This window comes from Tricharina praecox, assembly GCF_024521635.1.
Source record: "Tricharina praecox strain CBS 144465 chromosome Unknown BZA05scaffold_6, whole genome shotgun sequence".
NCBI lineage: Eukaryota > Fungi > Ascomycota > Pezizomycetes > Pezizales > Pyronemataceae > Tricharina > Tricharina praecox.
In genome coordinates, this window is record NW_026250408.1 from 596,336 (window position 1) to 612,649 (window position 16,314).

The 16,314-nt window shown below is 54.6% G+C and overlaps 4 protein-coding genes across 4 annotated transcripts; 3 read left to right on the forward strand and 1 right to left on the reverse strand.

The window, feature by feature from the left end:
- Positions 1–6,191: 6,191 nt before the first annotated feature.
- BZA05DRAFT_235848 (peptidase C14, caspase domain-containing protein) lies at positions 6,192–7,655 on the forward strand. The gene is made up of 4 exons (XM_051479854.1): positions 6,192–6,307; positions 6,372–6,870; positions 6,923–7,240; positions 7,299–7,655. Coding segments are annotated over exons 1-4 (1,038 nt in total). The 5' UTR covers positions 6,192–6,306; the 3' UTR covers positions 7,519–7,655.
- BZA05DRAFT_472174 (uncharacterized protein) lies at positions 7,524–8,231 on the forward strand. Its single transcript, XM_051488002.1, has one exon. It carries the CDS (start codon positions 7,792–7,794, stop codon positions 8,194–8,196), a length of 405 nt encoding a protein of 134 aa, XP_051341582.1. The 5' UTR covers positions 7,524–7,791; the 3' UTR covers positions 8,197–8,231.
- Positions 8,232–10,346: 2,115 nt separating this feature from the next.
- BZA05DRAFT_429176 (uncharacterized protein) lies at positions 10,347–13,724 on the forward strand. The gene is made up of 5 exons (XM_051486122.1): positions 10,347–10,715; positions 10,773–11,592; positions 11,648–11,909; positions 11,968–12,530; positions 12,653–13,724. The coding sequence occupies exons 1-5, from the start codon at positions 10,618–10,620 to the stop codon at positions 13,535–13,537; spliced, it is 2,628 nt and encodes an 875-aa protein (XP_051341583.1). The 5' UTR covers positions 10,347–10,617; the 3' UTR covers positions 13,538–13,724.
- Positions 13,725–13,747: 23 nt separating this feature from the next.
- BZA05DRAFT_391102 (uncharacterized protein) lies at positions 13,748–14,828 on the reverse strand. The gene is made up of 4 exons (XM_051482942.1): positions 14,754–14,828; positions 14,650–14,667; positions 14,459–14,573; positions 13,748–14,353 (listed from the first exon to the last, which is right to left on the reverse strand). The coding sequence occupies exons 1-4, from the start codon at positions 14,772–14,774 to the stop codon at positions 14,229–14,231; spliced, it is 279 nt and encodes a 92-aa protein (XP_051341584.1). The 5' UTR covers positions 14,775–14,828; the 3' UTR covers positions 13,748–14,228.
- Positions 14,829–16,314: the final 1,486 nt, after the last annotated feature.

Here is a 16,314-nt window from a genome sequence, read left to right on the forward strand (position 1 = left end):
AGTAGTCCGCTCGCGTGCCCACTGCCGGGGTGGTGAGAAGTGGAGTACCTACTCTGCCTAGGTAGGTGCGGCAGGCTGTTTTATTTGGACCCAGCGGAGCGGATGGGAGTGTATGCACCGCCGACGACCGACGACCGCGCCTGGAGGAAATATTCACGGTTTGCAGTGTGATTGGTTGCGCTGCATATCAAGGTGTTGGTTGCAACTTGCGGAAGAGCCATGGCAGCTGAAGTAGAGTACTCCTTAGTTGCTAGTAGAGTAATGTATTACTCAGTAGGAGGTGCAGTAGATATAGTAATTAGCCCCGTTTGACGCTCTGCGGGGGGTGGGGGGTTTCAATCGATAGGTACCTTCAGCCAAACGATGGTTGATAGTACCGGTATAGTTGCACGTTTGTTGGTCCGTCGATAATTATCGTCCAGAGAAGTGTGTAGTCTACCCAGAGTACAAACGCCTGTGGCTGCTGAATGATGCTCAGAATCCGGGCTTGAGAAGCACGCCATCGCTTGTTCGAGCGATGTAAGGCATGGGAGGCCGGGGTCACATCCCTTGGTAACACATACCGAATACCGAGTGACCAGGGTGATTTGCCTAGTTTTGACGATGCATACAATTCTACATACCCAACCAGAGAGAATACGGAAATTTCCAAGGCTGTTCAGCCATGTCCGAAAGTTCGCTTGCCAGCCAGTAGAACCACCAATAATTCCGGCAGATTCTGGTTCAAGCCTGATTCAAGTAGGATCCATTACCTATGGCACCCTCATATTCGGATATTCCACTGAGAAAACAGTGAAATATCCAGCCAGCCATAACATGTTCAGACTCCGGGGAGGTTTTACTCACTGCGGGTTACAAGCTACAAGTTACAGCCAGGCCATAGGCTTCCGCTCTTCCGCTCTCACCAAAAGGTAGTAGACTAGTAGTTGTATCGGGAGACTTCGAACTTCGAACTTTGAGGAAGGCATTTATTTGATAATATGAGCCCTTTACGGAACCCCAGCTTAGTCTTGTCTTTGGCAGTAGCCATAGCATTCCTATTGGCAGTAAGCTCTTCATCGCTGCCAGCTGTATGTACGGTTTGAAGAGAGCTTGATGTCACTGTGCCCGCGTAGCCCATGTCCACCGTCCGCCAAGGTGTATCCGCAACCAACCTTCAAAGTCTTTGGAATGTTCAAGGTACTAGTTAAGTACGCAGCGCCGGTGCTGCCGCCACCACTCGCTCCAAGGTTGGGGAGTTTCTTCGGGAATCGGAGATACTACCTACTACCGGTGAGACAACGTCGTTTGTCAGAACTACTTACATGGCTTCCGCCGAAGATGGAAATACCTAGGTAAAACACTACTATTATGTACACAGGGGCTGCGGTCCCTGTGATTCGAGTGTTACATCCTTAGGACCTGGCTCCGTCGGATTCGGGGCCTTAATCGACCGTCCGACCGACCGACCGTCCGGCCCGCGGCGGTTCTGCATCCATAGGTATCTTACATCGCTGAAACGGGTTCACCGGGCCACCTGGCAATTCTTGCGGGTGTGCTGGTGCTAGATTTGGTGGCTTCCGCTGGCAGCCTGCTGGCAACCTGCTGGCAGGAGGTTCTTGTTCGTTCGTTTGAGGTCGAAGTGATCGTCTCTCGATTACCCACCTACCTACCTAGGTAGCTGGATGAAACAGAAGAAGAAGATATCTAAACATAGGTAGCAAGAGACTTGTCGTCGTGGAATCCTCGTCCACACTTCTATGTATAGGTAGCATGTATGTATGTAGCGCTGTCACTGACAGCCTGTCAGTGCTGGACTACTACCTAGTAGACGATTTCAAACGTGTCCGGTGTACCAGATAGTGAATGAAGTTGGAAATAGGTAATATGCCAACGAGGCTGTGATGTAGAGGTGTTCTATGAACGGAACTGCATCTAGTACTACCTACTGAGTAGGTGCATACTTGCTGGTGCACTCGACCAAGTATTCCTGACGTGAATACGATTCAGCACCGTTATACTGCACCATATTATAGTACCTAATACCTATGACGATTTGCTACCCCTCACGATCCCTCACGGAGCACCTAGCATGCAGCAGGAACACGACCGAAGCGATGAAGGTTCTTTTCTTTTTATGCTTCGTCACATCACATCCCATGGAGCAACTACCGAGACTCTCAGACTTCGACTTTAACTAAACAAGAAGAGACCGAACATGGTGCGGACGAAATGAAACGCAGCAATCGGCGTTCGGAACCAATCCAAGGCTCGAGACATCATGACATGTACATAGAAGATACTTGGTATACGGTTCTTGTGGATGGTTGGTTGGTTGGTCAAATCGTCACGATGTCCGGACTCCGGCCAGCCAGCCAGCTTGCGAACTTGCAAACTTGCAAACGGAATCGCTGGCAGGCCGGCCACACAGTACACTAGCCATTGTCTAGCACTCGTTGCTTCTTCTTCTCCTCCACCCCTCCACCTCTCCACCCCTTCTTCCTTGGTCCTTGGTCACTAACTGGTGTCGTTTGTCGATATCCTGGCGGCTCCCCCTCCCCTGCCTAGCAAAACCGTTGGGCCAGGAGGAACACGGAGGAATACCAGAGGGGAAGGGCGGGGGGAAGGGGGGAGGGGGGAGGGGAACGGGGGGCTGGACGAGATGAGAATTTCTTCTTCTTCTGATGACGACGGACAACGTAACCCACCCATAACCCACTCATCGTATTCCCTCCCTCTCGAGCCTGCGTGAGTGCATATGTACCTGTATATGCAACTGACTGTATAGGTGTGTGTGTGTGTGTATGGGTGTGTATCCCTTCCACGATGATGACGGCCTCAGGATCTTCGCTTGACTGCATCAGCAGCATGAAGAGGGGGTTGGATATCGTGCAGGAGATGAGATGAAGTCGAGCACTCGAGGACGTGCTGACGGGGAATCTCGGAGAATCCACACTTCCTCCCTCTCCTCCTGTTCCTGCCCCTGCTGTGCCTGAGTCCACTGAGCACTCTTCCGAGACTCCGTGAAAAAGCTGCCCATCCATCCATCCATCCACCCATCCAGTAGACCAGGTCCAAGCAATTCCGTTGGGAACTTGGGAACTTGGGAATCCGCCCACCCACCCACCCATCGACATCGACGGCATCGGGCAGGCCATGATCCATCGATGCACACGCAGACTGCTGCTGTCACCGCCGATGCGATGCTAGTACCTGAGCACTGAGGCAGATACCTGATAGGACATGGGGGAGGCAGGTCGGGGGAAGGAAGGGGGAGGAAGGGGAGGAAGGGGAGGAAGGGGGAGGGGAGGGGGGCTCGCTGGACTGGAACCGGAACGCACATCTCGCGGCCACTCCACAGGAGTGGTGGAGTTTCGCAATCAGGATTCAGGATTCAGGTACGAGTATGTAACGATTCCGATCGTCGGGTTCGCCCATCCCAGCCCAGCCCCCAAACCACCCCCCCCCCCCCCCCCATCTCTACCTGGAGATTCAGAACTGAACTCCCCATGCTGGCTGGTCCTGACTGCGACTGCGTCGGTAGTCGCAGCCGGAGGGAGGATGGAGGAACTCTGGACACGAGCACTGCACAACTCCCGAACGGCTGAGAGGGGGACCTGCCTGTGGCGACCGACCCTCCTCCCCCCCAGAGCGGCCGTGCATGGAGACGCACGATAGGCTGGCCGTGCAAATGAGACCGATGTAGGTTATTCGCATCATGCCTGCCTGTCTACTAGCCCGGCAAGCAAGCAGCAAGCAGCCCAAGCAGGAGCAGCTCGCGGCCGGGCAGGAGCGCGGATGTATCGGTCGTTGGTTCGCCCGTGCACTTGTCTCTGAGTTTAATCGAGCAGACAAGACAAGACAAGACAAGACATGACATGAGGCATGACGAACGACAACAGTAAGTTTGCCTCTAACTAGGTGTCGGGCGGCCAAACGGACGCCGGCCGGCACACTTCTTCCTTCTCTTCTCTTCCTATTTGGGAGTAGTCGAGGGGCCGAGGGGTGTGTGAAGGTTTCAATCGCGAGTTTACCCAGACGTCTTGTTCTTCTTCTTCTTCGGCTCTTCCTCGTACTCGTACAACAACGTCCGAGGGCGAGGAGGGGGGTGGCAATCTGGTCACAGCGAGCGCGGAATGGCTTCAGTTCAGCCATCAACTACTACTGCAATTAGCCCCGGATCAGTCCTACGTCGAGCGTCAATAAGGAAGTGTGTGTACGCGAGGAGAGAAGTCTCGATGGGTACCAATCGGCTCGCAAGCAAGCAAGCTCGGGGGATCCATCTGCATGGCATAGGGCGCTCCCCTTCGAGCCCGTGCTGGTGCAGTGCAGTCACGCAAGCCAGCAGACAAGCCAGCAGACAGACAAGCAGACAGACAAGCAGAGGCAGGCGGGCGGGCAAAAAGAAGGCTTGGGTGTGTCTGTCTGTCTGTCTTGCTGGCCGATCATTAGCCACAGTGGAGGGTTGGAAGGTTCCCACACAGCTGAAGATATGCAGCCGCGCCCCCCATGCGCTACGGACTGCGAGCAGATGCCGCGCACTTGCAATATAAATCGGCGTGCTGACTGTCCCTGTAATTCGCCGCCCGTCAAAAGCCCGACGCAGTAAAGCGCGGCGTGTGGATTGGACCGCATCGAGCAGTCTACCCTACTCTACTGCGCTGGCCCTCAGCCCAGTTCGTCCGGTCTGCGGCGCGTTCTTCGATGCGATGGGTGGATGGGCGGAGAGAGCAATATGGGTATCTAGCTGGGCGGCGGCGGCTTCGTGTGTACGACTCACGAGCGGAGCCACCGGCCTGACGGCGATGAGCACAGCACGAGCGGTGAGCGTGCTGAATGCCGCGTGCTCGCTACTCGGTGCGGCCGTGCTTCTCCATTGTTCTTCGTGCTTCGTGCTGCCGTCGCCGTCTGCTCCTTCTGGAACGCGAGGGAGATCGGCAGATTGCGACTTCAGCCCGCCGGCCAATCCCAGAAATCGAAAAAGCACACGCCCCGTCAGCGGAAGGCGATCTGAATGTGGCTAAAACGGTCCTCCGTAGGGCTCGACTGCATAACGCATCCGACCTCCCCTCCTTCTCCGCTGTCTCCACCTTCATCGCCCGGAAGCACCCACCACCTCCACCTCCACCAGCACCTCCACCTCCACCTCCACCAGCACCTCCACCTCCACCTCCACCTCTACCACTAGTTCCCATTACCACTAACCACTACCATTACCAACTGCCACTACCAGTCTTCCACTACCAACTACCTCCACCCACCACCACCACCCACCACCACCACCCACCACTACTTCCCCCACTACCAGATTACCATACCTTCGCAAGGGTTGTCTCACTCGGGCATTGCTCGTCCTGTCCCTGTCTTGTCGTGTCTTGTCGTGTCTTGTCGTGTCTTGTGCTTCCTGCTGCATCTTCCCAGCGCAAAATTCTCCATCGCTTGTTCTGCACTGCTTCTCCCCCCACCAACATCATCCTCCACCCTACGTTCACCACCTACATTCAACACTTCCTCCCTTGTGCACCTTTGCGCGCCTGCACAGACAGACAGACAGAGAGCCAACTCTTCGCTACACTCCCGACCCGTCCCCCCTTGTTTACCTTACTTGTTGTTCGCAGGCCTGTTATAAAGCCGTGAGAGTTCGCCCCTCAAGCCACCCACTTCAATAGAGCCCAGAGCATTCAGAGATCCCGCCCTTGAACACAGGACTTGCAGCAGAGTTCCTACGAATACAATCTCCCCCCCTCCCCCCCCCCCCCACTCCCACTCCCACCCAATCGCCTGCCGGCTTCACCGATCAATCCATCTCTTCGGCCTTCCCTCATTCCACCCCGGAAGCTCAAGCCCCCACCGATCCACCTATAATCACCCACATAATTCCATAAACAATGTCGGGAGGATACCCCGGACAGTATGGACAGCAGCACGGGCAGTACGGAGGAGGATACCCTGGTGGTGGCCAGCCGCCGCCACACGGCCAGCAGCCGTACCCGCAGCAGGGCTACCCGTATGTAGCCTCCTCCAAATTGCTCGATCCGTGCATGAATCTTGCTCGTGCGGCCCGCTGACAGCTAGCTATCCGACCCCAAAGGATGCCGCCGGCTCAAGGGTACTACTCACCCTCCCCGCAACAACAGCAACACCCTCAGCAGGGCTACTACCCCCCACCCGCAAATCCCCAGCAGCCATACTACCCTCCACCGCAACAAGTACGTTGTCGCTGCAACCTGCCCCCCGCGAAGACTGGTTCTGACATTTCGAGCGTAGCCTGGCCAATGGGGTCCCCCACCGCACCAACAACCATACCCGAGCCCGAGTCAGCAACCGAGTATATCCCCCTCTCTCCAGCTTGGCTCAATCATGTCATAGGTTCTGACTCGACTGCGCCGTAGTGCCTACCTACCAGAATACCTACCAGAACCACGTTCCCGGCGCTCCCCACCCTCCGTCTACCAGCCAACACAGCTTCGGCGTTCCGGGTCTCAACTATTCGTTTGCGTACAGTAACTGCTCGGGGAAGCGCAAGGCGCTGCTTATCGGCATCAATTACATCGGTCAGCGGGGACAGCTGCGCGGCTGCATCAACGATGTCAAGAACATGTCGCGGTTCTTGCAGGAGAGATTCGGCTACAACCCGAGCGACATGGTGACTTTGATGGACGACCAGCAACACCCCAAGAGTCAGCCCACCAAGCAGAACATCTTGACTGCCATGCATTGGCTCGTGAAGGATGCTCAGCCGAACGATTCGCTGTTCTTCCATTATTCCGGGCACGGTGGCCAGACCAAGGATCTGGATGGTGATGAGGGTGATGGTTACGACGAGACGATCTATCCGGTGGACTTCCGTCATGCTGGGCACATCGTGGATGATGAGATGCACCGCATCATGTGAGATTCTAAGCTCCGCCATGCTTAGCACACGTTCGCTGACGCCGATTAGGGTTGCCCCATTGAAACCGGGGGTGCGCTTGACCGCCATCTTCGATTCCTGCCATTCCGGGTCAGCGTTGGACCTTCCTTACCTTTACTCCACCTCCGGCAAGCAGAAGGAGCCGAACTTGGCCAAGGAGGCCGGTCAGGGACTTTTCAGTGCGCTGCAATCGTACTCCAGGGGAGACATTGGCGGTGTTGCTTCGTCGGCTTTCGGGCTGGCCAAGCGCCTCACCACCGGCAGAAACGCGGAGGAAAGGGCAATGCGCACAAAAACATCGCCGGCCGATGTTATCCAGTGGTCTGGTTCCAAGGATTCTCAAACTTCGTGAGTTTAGCATTCCTCGCCACGCGGCTTGCGGCAGCATTTCCTGACGAAAGTTTAGTGCCGATGCTACCGAGAACGGCGAGGCCACGGGAGCCATGAGTTACGCATTCATCCGAGCGCTCACCAAGAACCCTCAGCAATCGTACGCACAGCTTCTCAACAGCATCCGAGACGAGCTGGCTGGAAAGTACTCGCAGAAGCCGCAGTTGAGCTGCAGCCATCCATTAGGTAATGACGGACAACCCCTTGACGAGTCTGAGATGGAGTTCCAGTTTTGATTTCCCCCCCCCCCCCCCCCTGCCCGCTTGTCTTCTTTGCTTCATTCACTGCAATATTCCCTTCATTCTTCCGTTCCTTCCTCTTCTCGCCTGGTGCTTTGATATTTGTATAAATAGCTGTTGTTTCTTTTGCTTTTTTCTTTCCTTTGCTGTTCTGTTTTTTTTTTACTTCTTTTCTGGGTTTCATTCACAAAAGCTACGGCTGCAGCTTGGAGTAACTTTTTTAACGTGCGTTGGGTCACCACAGATACGAACCTGCTCTACGTCATGTAGATGCGCCGCCACGACCGACATGAAACGGAACGAACGGACGAACGGAATACAGTCGCTATCGAGGTTATGGAGGAGGGGGGAGGGGGAAGGGGGAATGCATGGGATGGACAGACGGCAGACTTATTTTTTCAACTGCCATTTTTGTATTGTCATTCGCATCGTGGTTTTGGTAGCATCATCTTTGTAGGATTCTATACCTTGCTGGTCGTTTTTGGTGATTTGTATTATCTATGCATAACTACTATACTCGTATCATACTTGCAATACTTGCACGGACATGGCTATCCAATACAACATATGTATGTAACTACGGTTGGAGGTGTAGTTGGAGGTGATACCTTGTACTTACAACGCTGTCATGCCCCGAGTCCAGGAGATGGGGAGATGCCTGGGGCAAATGGTTGAATGCATAAACGTGGTTTGCTCCAGATTTAGGCATTAAACACTCTTATGCTGCACTGAAAGAATTGGTTCGCCTGTCCAGATCAATATATACCCGACCGAGTCTGGTGGCCACTGAGGGAGCGGCGAGAAGCGGCATGGAGCGACATAGCACCGGTAGTGTTATGGGTGTGTAACCAAGATCAGATCCAATGCGGAGGCGGAGGGTCAACGTTGGAGTCTGGAGTCTGGAATGTGGACTGTCGTTCTATCTATTGTTTCTATCAATATTCTGTTCTGGTTGTTCGTCGGTTCGTCGGTCTCTAGAGTAGTCCTCATCTTGTATGGAGGTATGATCATCGTCGTCACCAAGGGTAGAGAGTTCTTTTCAATGTGACCACGTTTTTGGTCCTCACTCGATTTTGGGCCTCTCACCACTTCAAAGGCGAGCTCGGATACGGTATTCACGGTGGAGAAGTCAACAGAAAGCCTTGTAGGCAAAGGTCTGGAAGGAGACGGAGAGAAGGAAAGAGAGGTGGTCGATATATATAGCGGAGTTGTTCGCCGACGAGCGGTGCAGCGAGGCAATCCTGAAGTTTCTGGGAACGACGGATGTGGGGAGAAAGCTCTACCAGACCTGGAGGAGGAGGAGGAGGAGGAGGAGGAGGAGGAGGAGGAGGAGGAAGCAAGGGAAGCAAGCATCGCATCGGGGGGGCAGAGCAAGAGTGTCCAGCAGGATACTGCGTCTGCGGCCGATGCGAGGAAGCAGGAGATGAGGATGTGCGGTGATATTTTCTTGGTGCGATTTCATTTGGTATTTGTTTGGCAGGCAGCGGCGCCACACCGTGCTGGCTGGTAACGGAGCTCAACCCCCAGGCCGGCTAGAGTGGGCAGGAAAGGATTGCGACGGTTCGCCATAATCTAGATAGACTGCATGCGAAATAAAACAGGAAGATCTCCCTCTCTAAATCCATCAATCCACCAAAGGCGAGCTGTGTACTTGCCCGTACACCCCCATGGCCCCCATCCCCCGGTTTCCACGTCACTATCCGACCCAACTCTCATCTTGCAGCCCGAAGTGACTTTCCTTACCCCCCGCGGCCCCGCCGTGTCCTGTCCCGATGATATATGAGCGCACCAAGGAAACGACACCAGGAAAAACTTTTCGCGCCTCACGCCGTCTCATCGCACTCACCAACGTCCTCGCCGTCGCGCTCAAGTATCAACGCCTTCCATCCGGTTTATAGTAGTGACCGCCGGTGAGTCTATGCCTGACCTTCTTCCCACTCGGACAGCTCGCTAACTAACTGCATCTTCTTCAGCGACGGAGTCCGGTACCTATACCGCATCCGTCTGCCAACATCAAACACCAGTGACGGCAAGAAAGAAAGACCAGAAAGACCAGAAAGGTCAGAAAGGTTAGAAAGGTCAGAAAGGTTAGAAAGGTTAGAAAGGTTAGAAAGGTTAGAAAGGTTAGAAAGGTCAGAAAGGTTAGAAAGGTCAGAAAGCCCAGAAAGCCGAGAAAGCCCAGAAAGCCGAGAAAGCCGAGAAAGCCCAGAAAGCCGAGAAAGCCCAGAAAAGCCCGACTGCGGCGTTTGTCTGCGAAGATTCCCAAGAGGGAGGTCTCGGATCTTGAAGCGGTCTTTGCCCCTTCCCGTCTCCTTCCGGACCTGTTCCCAGAGTATGCGAGTATCTTCGCTGACTTTTCCATTCCCGACAGGATAGGACTTAAAGATGCTCCAGAAGGTGCTCCCGCGGGGTCTAAGTCTGGGTCTTGTACAGAGCTGCACCACTCGCAGCGCGCATCCGCAGCGCGCAGCTGGCCGGCTCTTTGTCCAGCTCTTTGTCCAATGAAGGTGCTGGACGGTGAGGTTCTGGCCGGTCCGGTCTCCAGCTAGTAGAACCTCGAAGCTAGGCGTCGGGAGCCATCGGGTGGATGGGGCCTAGTTTCTGACCAGCTTCAGCTGTACCGGTACTTCTTGCGAGCGGCTTTGCTGTCAGGATTTATACATCATACCAAGTCACTCCGCACGAGTGATCCAACGAACGAGTGACACGCAGTGAGTACTAGCGCCCGCCGCCGCCGGTACTCACATACGCTTGTTACTCACGTTACTCACGTTGGTCCGTGCGCGCTCTGGGTTACTCTAGTTTCTTGGCTCGCTCGTCGCGCGCGTTCATTCATTGGATCTGGACCGCTGTTTCATAGTCTCAACCTCGCAACCTCGCAACCTCACAGCCAACCCGAGCATCCCGCACGACCCGCGCATTTTGATCACTTTCGTTTCGCTTTTGTTCGGTTCGGCGCGCGCGTTTTGGTACCAGCATCTGCACTCCACGAACGACAACGGCGACACGGCGACACGGCGACGACGGTAATACTACGGTAATACTACGGTTTTGAAGCAGCAGCGAAGACGAAGAGAAGACGAAGAAGCAGACGAGATGGTCACGGTCAGGAATCCGGCCAATAGACTCGGCAATGAGCTCTACGATGCCATGCAGGAGGTGCTGGATACGTTGTTCAACACGAAGGACTCGGAGTACGTATCCCGCGGTGCATCTGAGGGGGATGGGTACTGACATGCAACCATTCGCAGCGGCGGCGACCTCTCCTCGCCCTTCCACGACCTTCTCCCGAAGCGGGCGTACGCGGACTACTACAAGCTGATCAAATCGCCGCAGGCTTTGAACCCGGTGCAAGCCTCGGTTCGCCGGCGGTCCTACACGTCGTTCGGCGACTTCGTCAAGGACTGCGCGCAGATCTTCTTCAACGCCAAGGTGTACAACCGCCACGACTCGGAGATCTACCAGTACGCCGACACGCTGGAGAATGTGCTCAAGCAGGCGCTCCAGAAGTGTGTAAGGACCGGGAAGGTCAAGAAGGAGGAGGCCGAATTGCCGTTCCTGGGTGAGCTGCCGCCGCCGAGTCCGGAGGCGACTGCGCTGGCAAGTCCGCTGCTGGAGGCGGAGGAGGAGGAGGAGGATGATGAGGAGGATGATGAGGAGGAGGATGACGAGAGTGATGACAACGATGAGGAGGAGGAGGATGGGAAGAAGCGTAGGAACTCGTCTGGTCGTGCGCGGAGGACCACGAGGGGCGGGTCTGTGCAGCCGCGGGCGACACGGCGCAGAACGGGGACTGTGGGCGCCTCCGGGGAAGCCAGAGAGGAGGATGGCGAGGAGGAGACGGGAGGACGGAAAGTCAAGGATGATCCGAGGCGGAAGAGGGGGCGGCCTCCGAGAGTCGACACGCCGATGGAGACTAGGATAAAGAATATCCTCAAGGCTCTAAGGAAGTTGAAGGACGAGGAGACTGGCAATCAGCGCATGCTGGCGTTCGATAAGCTGCCTGAGAAGAAGGAGTTTCCCGAATACTTCACTGAGATCAAGAATCCGATTGCGATGGATATCATCAAGGTTTGTGGTTACCTTCGGTGCGGAGTGGGCGGATTGACTGACTGCCGGACGACAGAAAAACATCAAGCGCAGAGTGTACAAGACTATGGATCACTTCATCGGAGACATGGACTTGATGTTCGACAATGCAAGGACCTTTAACGAGGACGAGAGTCAACTCCACCAGGACGCGGTGATGCTGCAGGACGAGCTGCATCGCGCCGAACAGTCGGAGATGGCCAAGTTGGATGAGGAACTTGCTGGCGGCGAGGACGGAACTCTTGCAAAGAAGATTCCGCTTGACAAGATTGAGCACAACGGAGAGACATACCGCGTTGGTAGGATTCTCCACAATGGTGTCCAGAAAAAGAAGAACAGATGGCTGATGGGTTACAGGTGACTGGGTGCATATCGTCAATCCTAACGATCCTAACAAACCCACTGTTGCGCAAGTGTTCCGCACGTGGAAAGAGCGTGATGGACAGGTCTGGATCAATGCGTGCTGGTACTTCCGCCCCGAGCAGACCGTGCACTGGGTGGAAAAGAGGTTCTACCCCGAGGAAGTAGTCAAGACGGGTCAGTACCGCGACCACAAGATCGACGAGGTGATAGGCAAGTGTTTCGTGATGTTCTTCACGCGCTATTCCCGCGGACGACCCAGGGGAATAGACGAGAGCAAGTGTCCCATCTATGTTTGCGAGAGCAGATACAACGAGAGGACAAAGCACTTCAACAAGATCAAGACCTGGAAGAGCTGCATCCCGGACGAGGTGCGTGGCGGTGACTATGAGCTGGACATGTTTGAGAAGCAGCGAACCCTCAAGAAGATGAACAGTCCCATTGCACATACGTTGCCGCCAGGTGCGAAAGAAGGCGATCCATTGCCCGAGGCCAAGTTGGGGGTTGAAAACGCTCCACCCGTCGTCGGAGCGGTGTTCAAACGCGCTCGTCGAGAAACGGTATGTTGAATCCCCTTTCGCTCGACTGCATCTCAACCGCAACAACACCACAACGGTTCCAATAACTTCCACACCACAACAACCACCTTCACAAACAAACATCGCTAATAATGGCTGTCCAGGACTCTCCTCCTCCAGAGCCGACTCCGCCCCCACCTCCGCCCCCACCTGTCATTGAAGCACCTGCGCCACGCCCTACCCGCCGTCAGAGCACCGCCAGCACTGCTGCCACCGACCCCTACCACGAGACAATGTCCATGACGCAGATGTACAAACAAGCCGCCTCTGTCGCCGCACCCACGCCCGGCCACGGCCCGCAGACCCCGATGCCCACCATGCATCACGACCACCAGCTCCGCACTCCGGCGCCACAGCACTTCGCACCGCCACCCGTCTACCACAACCCACCGCAGCCGATGCAGCGCATGCCCTCCACCTCCGGCATGGGCGCCGGCACGCCCAGCTACGCCGCGACGCAAGCCGCGCAAGCCGCGCAGCTGCAGATCAACCTCAACCGCCACCACAGCGAGCACAAGGATATGCAGCCGCCGCACGGCCTGCCCGCTCCCGCCGCCGCTCCCGCCGTCACCTTCACCCTGCCCGAACTCATTGCCAAACAGATCCCCGAGGCCACGGCCGAACGCTTCCTCCGTAACGAAAACGGACAGATCCTCTGGTTCAGCGTCCCCCCGGTCGACAACCGCCCCGCCGAACGCCCCTTCGGCGGCCTCGGTCACTCCGCCCAGTACCTGGCCCACCGCCGCGAGCGCGAGGAGAAACACGAGGCCCGCGCTAGAGAGCGTGAGGCGCAGATGCAGGAGGGTAAGCGCAAGGCGGAGGAAGATCGCAAGGAGGACCAGAAGCAGGTCAAGAGGCTGCTCGTTACGTCACTTGGTCTGTTGACTGAGCAGATCCGCGAGTCGCTCAATGCTGAACCTGAGACGGAGAAGAAGACCGAGAAGGAGAAGGAGACGGAGACGGAGGTTGCATCTGTGTCTGTTGAATGATTGATTGGTTGGCTGATGGGTCGGTGGGTCGATCAAACAGCTGGAGTTAATGGTTTCTGTTCTTTTTTCTTCTACTACTTCAATACGATCATCTTTTCTTTCCTTTGTTTTCTGTTTTCTTTTCTTTACATACCACCTCATTGTTTTGTTCGGTATGTGGGATGTCGGGTTGGTTGGGGGAGGTGGGTGGGTGGGTGTACTGTAACTCATATCACTAGAGTTTGTTTTTGTGTACTCGTATCTCTACTGTTTGCTTTTTCTTCAAAGAATGATTCTATCTACATGCCTCACTTGGACCGTCTTTGAGAATATTCGACGCGTGTGTATTGATCTCCATAATCTCCAACAATCCTCCAAAAGAATAAAAATAAATAAAATAAATGTGCACGCTGGACATGAAAGAAACGCTCCACTGCGGAAGTTTCCGCCAAGGAAGGGTTCTCAAACCGGTCTGGTACTGGGAGGTATAATCTTCGGACGGAATGAGAGCCAGCATGATACGGAAGTGATCAAGCAGCTTAATTTATGTCCGGGGAAAGCTGTCATAATGCACAGGGCAGAGACGAAGCTAGAAAGAAAAAGAAGAATGCACGGAAAGCTCAAACAAAAAAAACAAAAAAAAAGCGGGAAAAAAGGGAGATATATTTCTGCAAGTACTGTACATGGTCGTGAGCGGGAAGCAGCAGGAGCATCACGGTTTCCTGCGAAACTCGTTCCTAAGCTCATCGACATATATCTTCAGGAACGCCGAGACCTTCTTCTGGACGGGCAACTTCTGGTCCGCGCCTGCATGCACATTGTCAACGTCGGAGCCACCTACCGTCAGTAACACCTGTAAGCGCTATTCTTTCCCCTCCCGCATCCCCTCCCTTTCGCATTCCACGCTGCCCTCCTATTATTTAAAGGATGAAGGGAAGCAACCTTCATGCCCCGTGTGCAGATTCGACGGCTCCTCCTCGTCCTGGAGGTGGCGCACGCCCGTGAGCCTTCCGTGGACGCGGCGCACCGCGCGGTGGAACGTCGGGCTTGCCAAGAGCTATCGCGGCGTCGTCAGCGGCGAACGATTATGCTTCGTGCGCCGGGCGGGGGAAAGGACAGGAACAAGGACGTACTCGTGCTACAAGCCATGCCTGAGTGTTGTTCGAGCCGGAGTTAGTGGGGACGAGGAAGGAGAGGGGCGCCCTGGAGGGGCGGGAGAGAAAGAGAATGAGTTCACCTCCACGACGCGGATCCACATGGTGATGGTGTTCTCTGGTGGTGAAAGGGTGGCAGAGGGTGGGGTGGGGTGGGGTTGGTGAAAATTTGAGGGCGGGGTGTGCTGCTAGTGGGGGGATTTTGACCGATTGATCACTAAGCTGGACACTGCCACAGGGTTGCGTAACCGTGCGGATGAACTACTAGAGCGAATGATGGCATGTGTATTAGTATGATCATAACTTCCCTTGTAAAAAAAAAGGGGGGGTTTTTTTAAATAGTAGAGCGACTGTTGTGCCATGATTTTTTTTCAAACCCGTAGGAAAAGTAAATACCACATCGTGATAGTTGAGAATTATACACATGTCAAATTATTGACCTATAGAAGCCACTCAAAACATTGTACATTCCGTGTTGGATTCACAGACGTGTTGCAAGTTTTAACGGAGGGTGTAGATATACAGTTCACAGGCTTTTCCCATGAAAATTGGAAGCCGTAGTACAAGTGATCCTGTTTATAGACAGCGGAATGGCCAGCAATTCCCTATGTGGTTAAAATAAAGCGTTTAAGTGCATTAAAACATTGCAGCATCGTTTTCTTGGCATTTTCTTGGCATTTTCGAACTGTTGAAACTTGAGGAGCAGGAGTGCAACATGTGAATATCAGAGATGAAACTGGGCTCGGGTTTTCTCGCTTATGCAGCATTTTTCACATTGGTCTTGAAGCACTAAGCACATATGGTTTTATGTTCTACTAGTACTACCTACGAGGCCAGCAGCCAGTATCCAGTATCCAGTATCCAGTATCCAGTATCAAAGTATCCACGGCGGCCAGTATCTACAGCGGCTAGACAAGCATTACTGCAAGGTGAGCTATTAGCGAGAGAAGCTATCAGGGAAAGGAGGAGCTGCGGTGAGAGTAGAGTTGCGGCGAGGGGAGTGATAGCAGTTGCAGTGGGAGGGGGAATAGCAGTTGCGGTGAGAGAGGAATAGCAGTTGTGGCGAGGGGGGGGGGGTGATAGTAGTTGCGGTGGGAGGGGGAGCTGCGGTGGGGGGTGATAGCAGTTACAGCAAGGGGGGTGATAGCAGTTGCGGCGAGGGGGGTGATGGCAGTTGAGGGGGAATAGGCGGGGGTGGGAATAGCAGTTGCGGATGGGGAGGAGTTGCGGGGAGAGGAGGAGATGTGGGGGGAGGAGGAGTTGTGGGAGAAGAAGAAGAAGAAAAAGAAGAAGAGACAGATGGCTAAGAGAGCATACAACCCCGCCATGCCGCCAATGTTGGCAGTGCCCTCTACTAACCACATTCGTCTTCTCCCACCGACAGGAGTCCTCCTTTACGTCCTCCTCTTGCCAACACCTCCTCCCACGGCTCCTGAGCCATCTCGCGGATTGTTTCAGTCATTCCTGTTCGATGACTAGAGTCATTTCACGAACTGACTGAGTCATTCCTAGAGTCATTTACCGGATTGACTAAGTCGTTCCTAGAGTCATCTCGCGGATTGACTCAATCATTCCTGTTGGATGACTTAAGTCATCTTTCATCCCCACCCCCACTAAACTCCCATTACTCCCTCCCATTGCAGC

What these genes read in the sequence shown, in the direction of transcription:
- BZA05DRAFT_235848 (XM_051479854.1), top strand. An exon ending in GATGAGATGCACCGCATCAT is followed by an intron (nt 6,871 to 6,922) that starts GTGAGATTCTAA and finishes GACGCCGATTAG; the next exon opens with GGTTGCCCCATTGAAACCGG. An exon ending in TCCAAGGATTCTCAAACTTC is followed by an intron (nt 7,241 to 7,298) that starts GTGAGTTTAGCA and finishes ACGAAAGTTTAG; the next exon opens with TGCCGATGCTACCGAGAACG.
- BZA05DRAFT_472174 (XM_051488002.1), top strand. Translation starts at nt 7,792, where the DNA reads ATGCGCCGCCACGACCGACATGAAACGGAACGAACGGACGAACGGAAT.
- BZA05DRAFT_429176 (XM_051486122.1), top strand. Translation starts at nt 10,618, where the DNA reads ATGGTCACGGTCAGGAATCCGGCCAATAGACTCGGCAATGAGCTCTAC. An exon ending in CGGAGAGACATACCGCGTTG is followed by an intron (nt 11,910 to 11,967) that starts GTAGGATTCTCC and finishes GATGGGTTACAG; the next exon opens with GTGACTGGGTGCATATCGTC. An exon ending in AACGCGCTCGTCGAGAAACG is followed by an intron (nt 12,531 to 12,652) that starts GTATGTTGAATC and finishes ATGGCTGTCCAG; the next exon opens with GACTCTCCTCCTCCAGAGCC.
- BZA05DRAFT_391102 (XM_051482942.1), bottom strand. Translation starts at nt 14,774, where the DNA reads ATGTGGATCCGCGTCGTGGAG. An exon ending in TCTGCACACGGGGCATGAAG is followed by an intron (nt 14,354 to 14,458) that starts GTTGCTTCCCTT and finishes TACTGACGGTAG; the next exon opens with GTGGCTCCGACGTTGACAAT.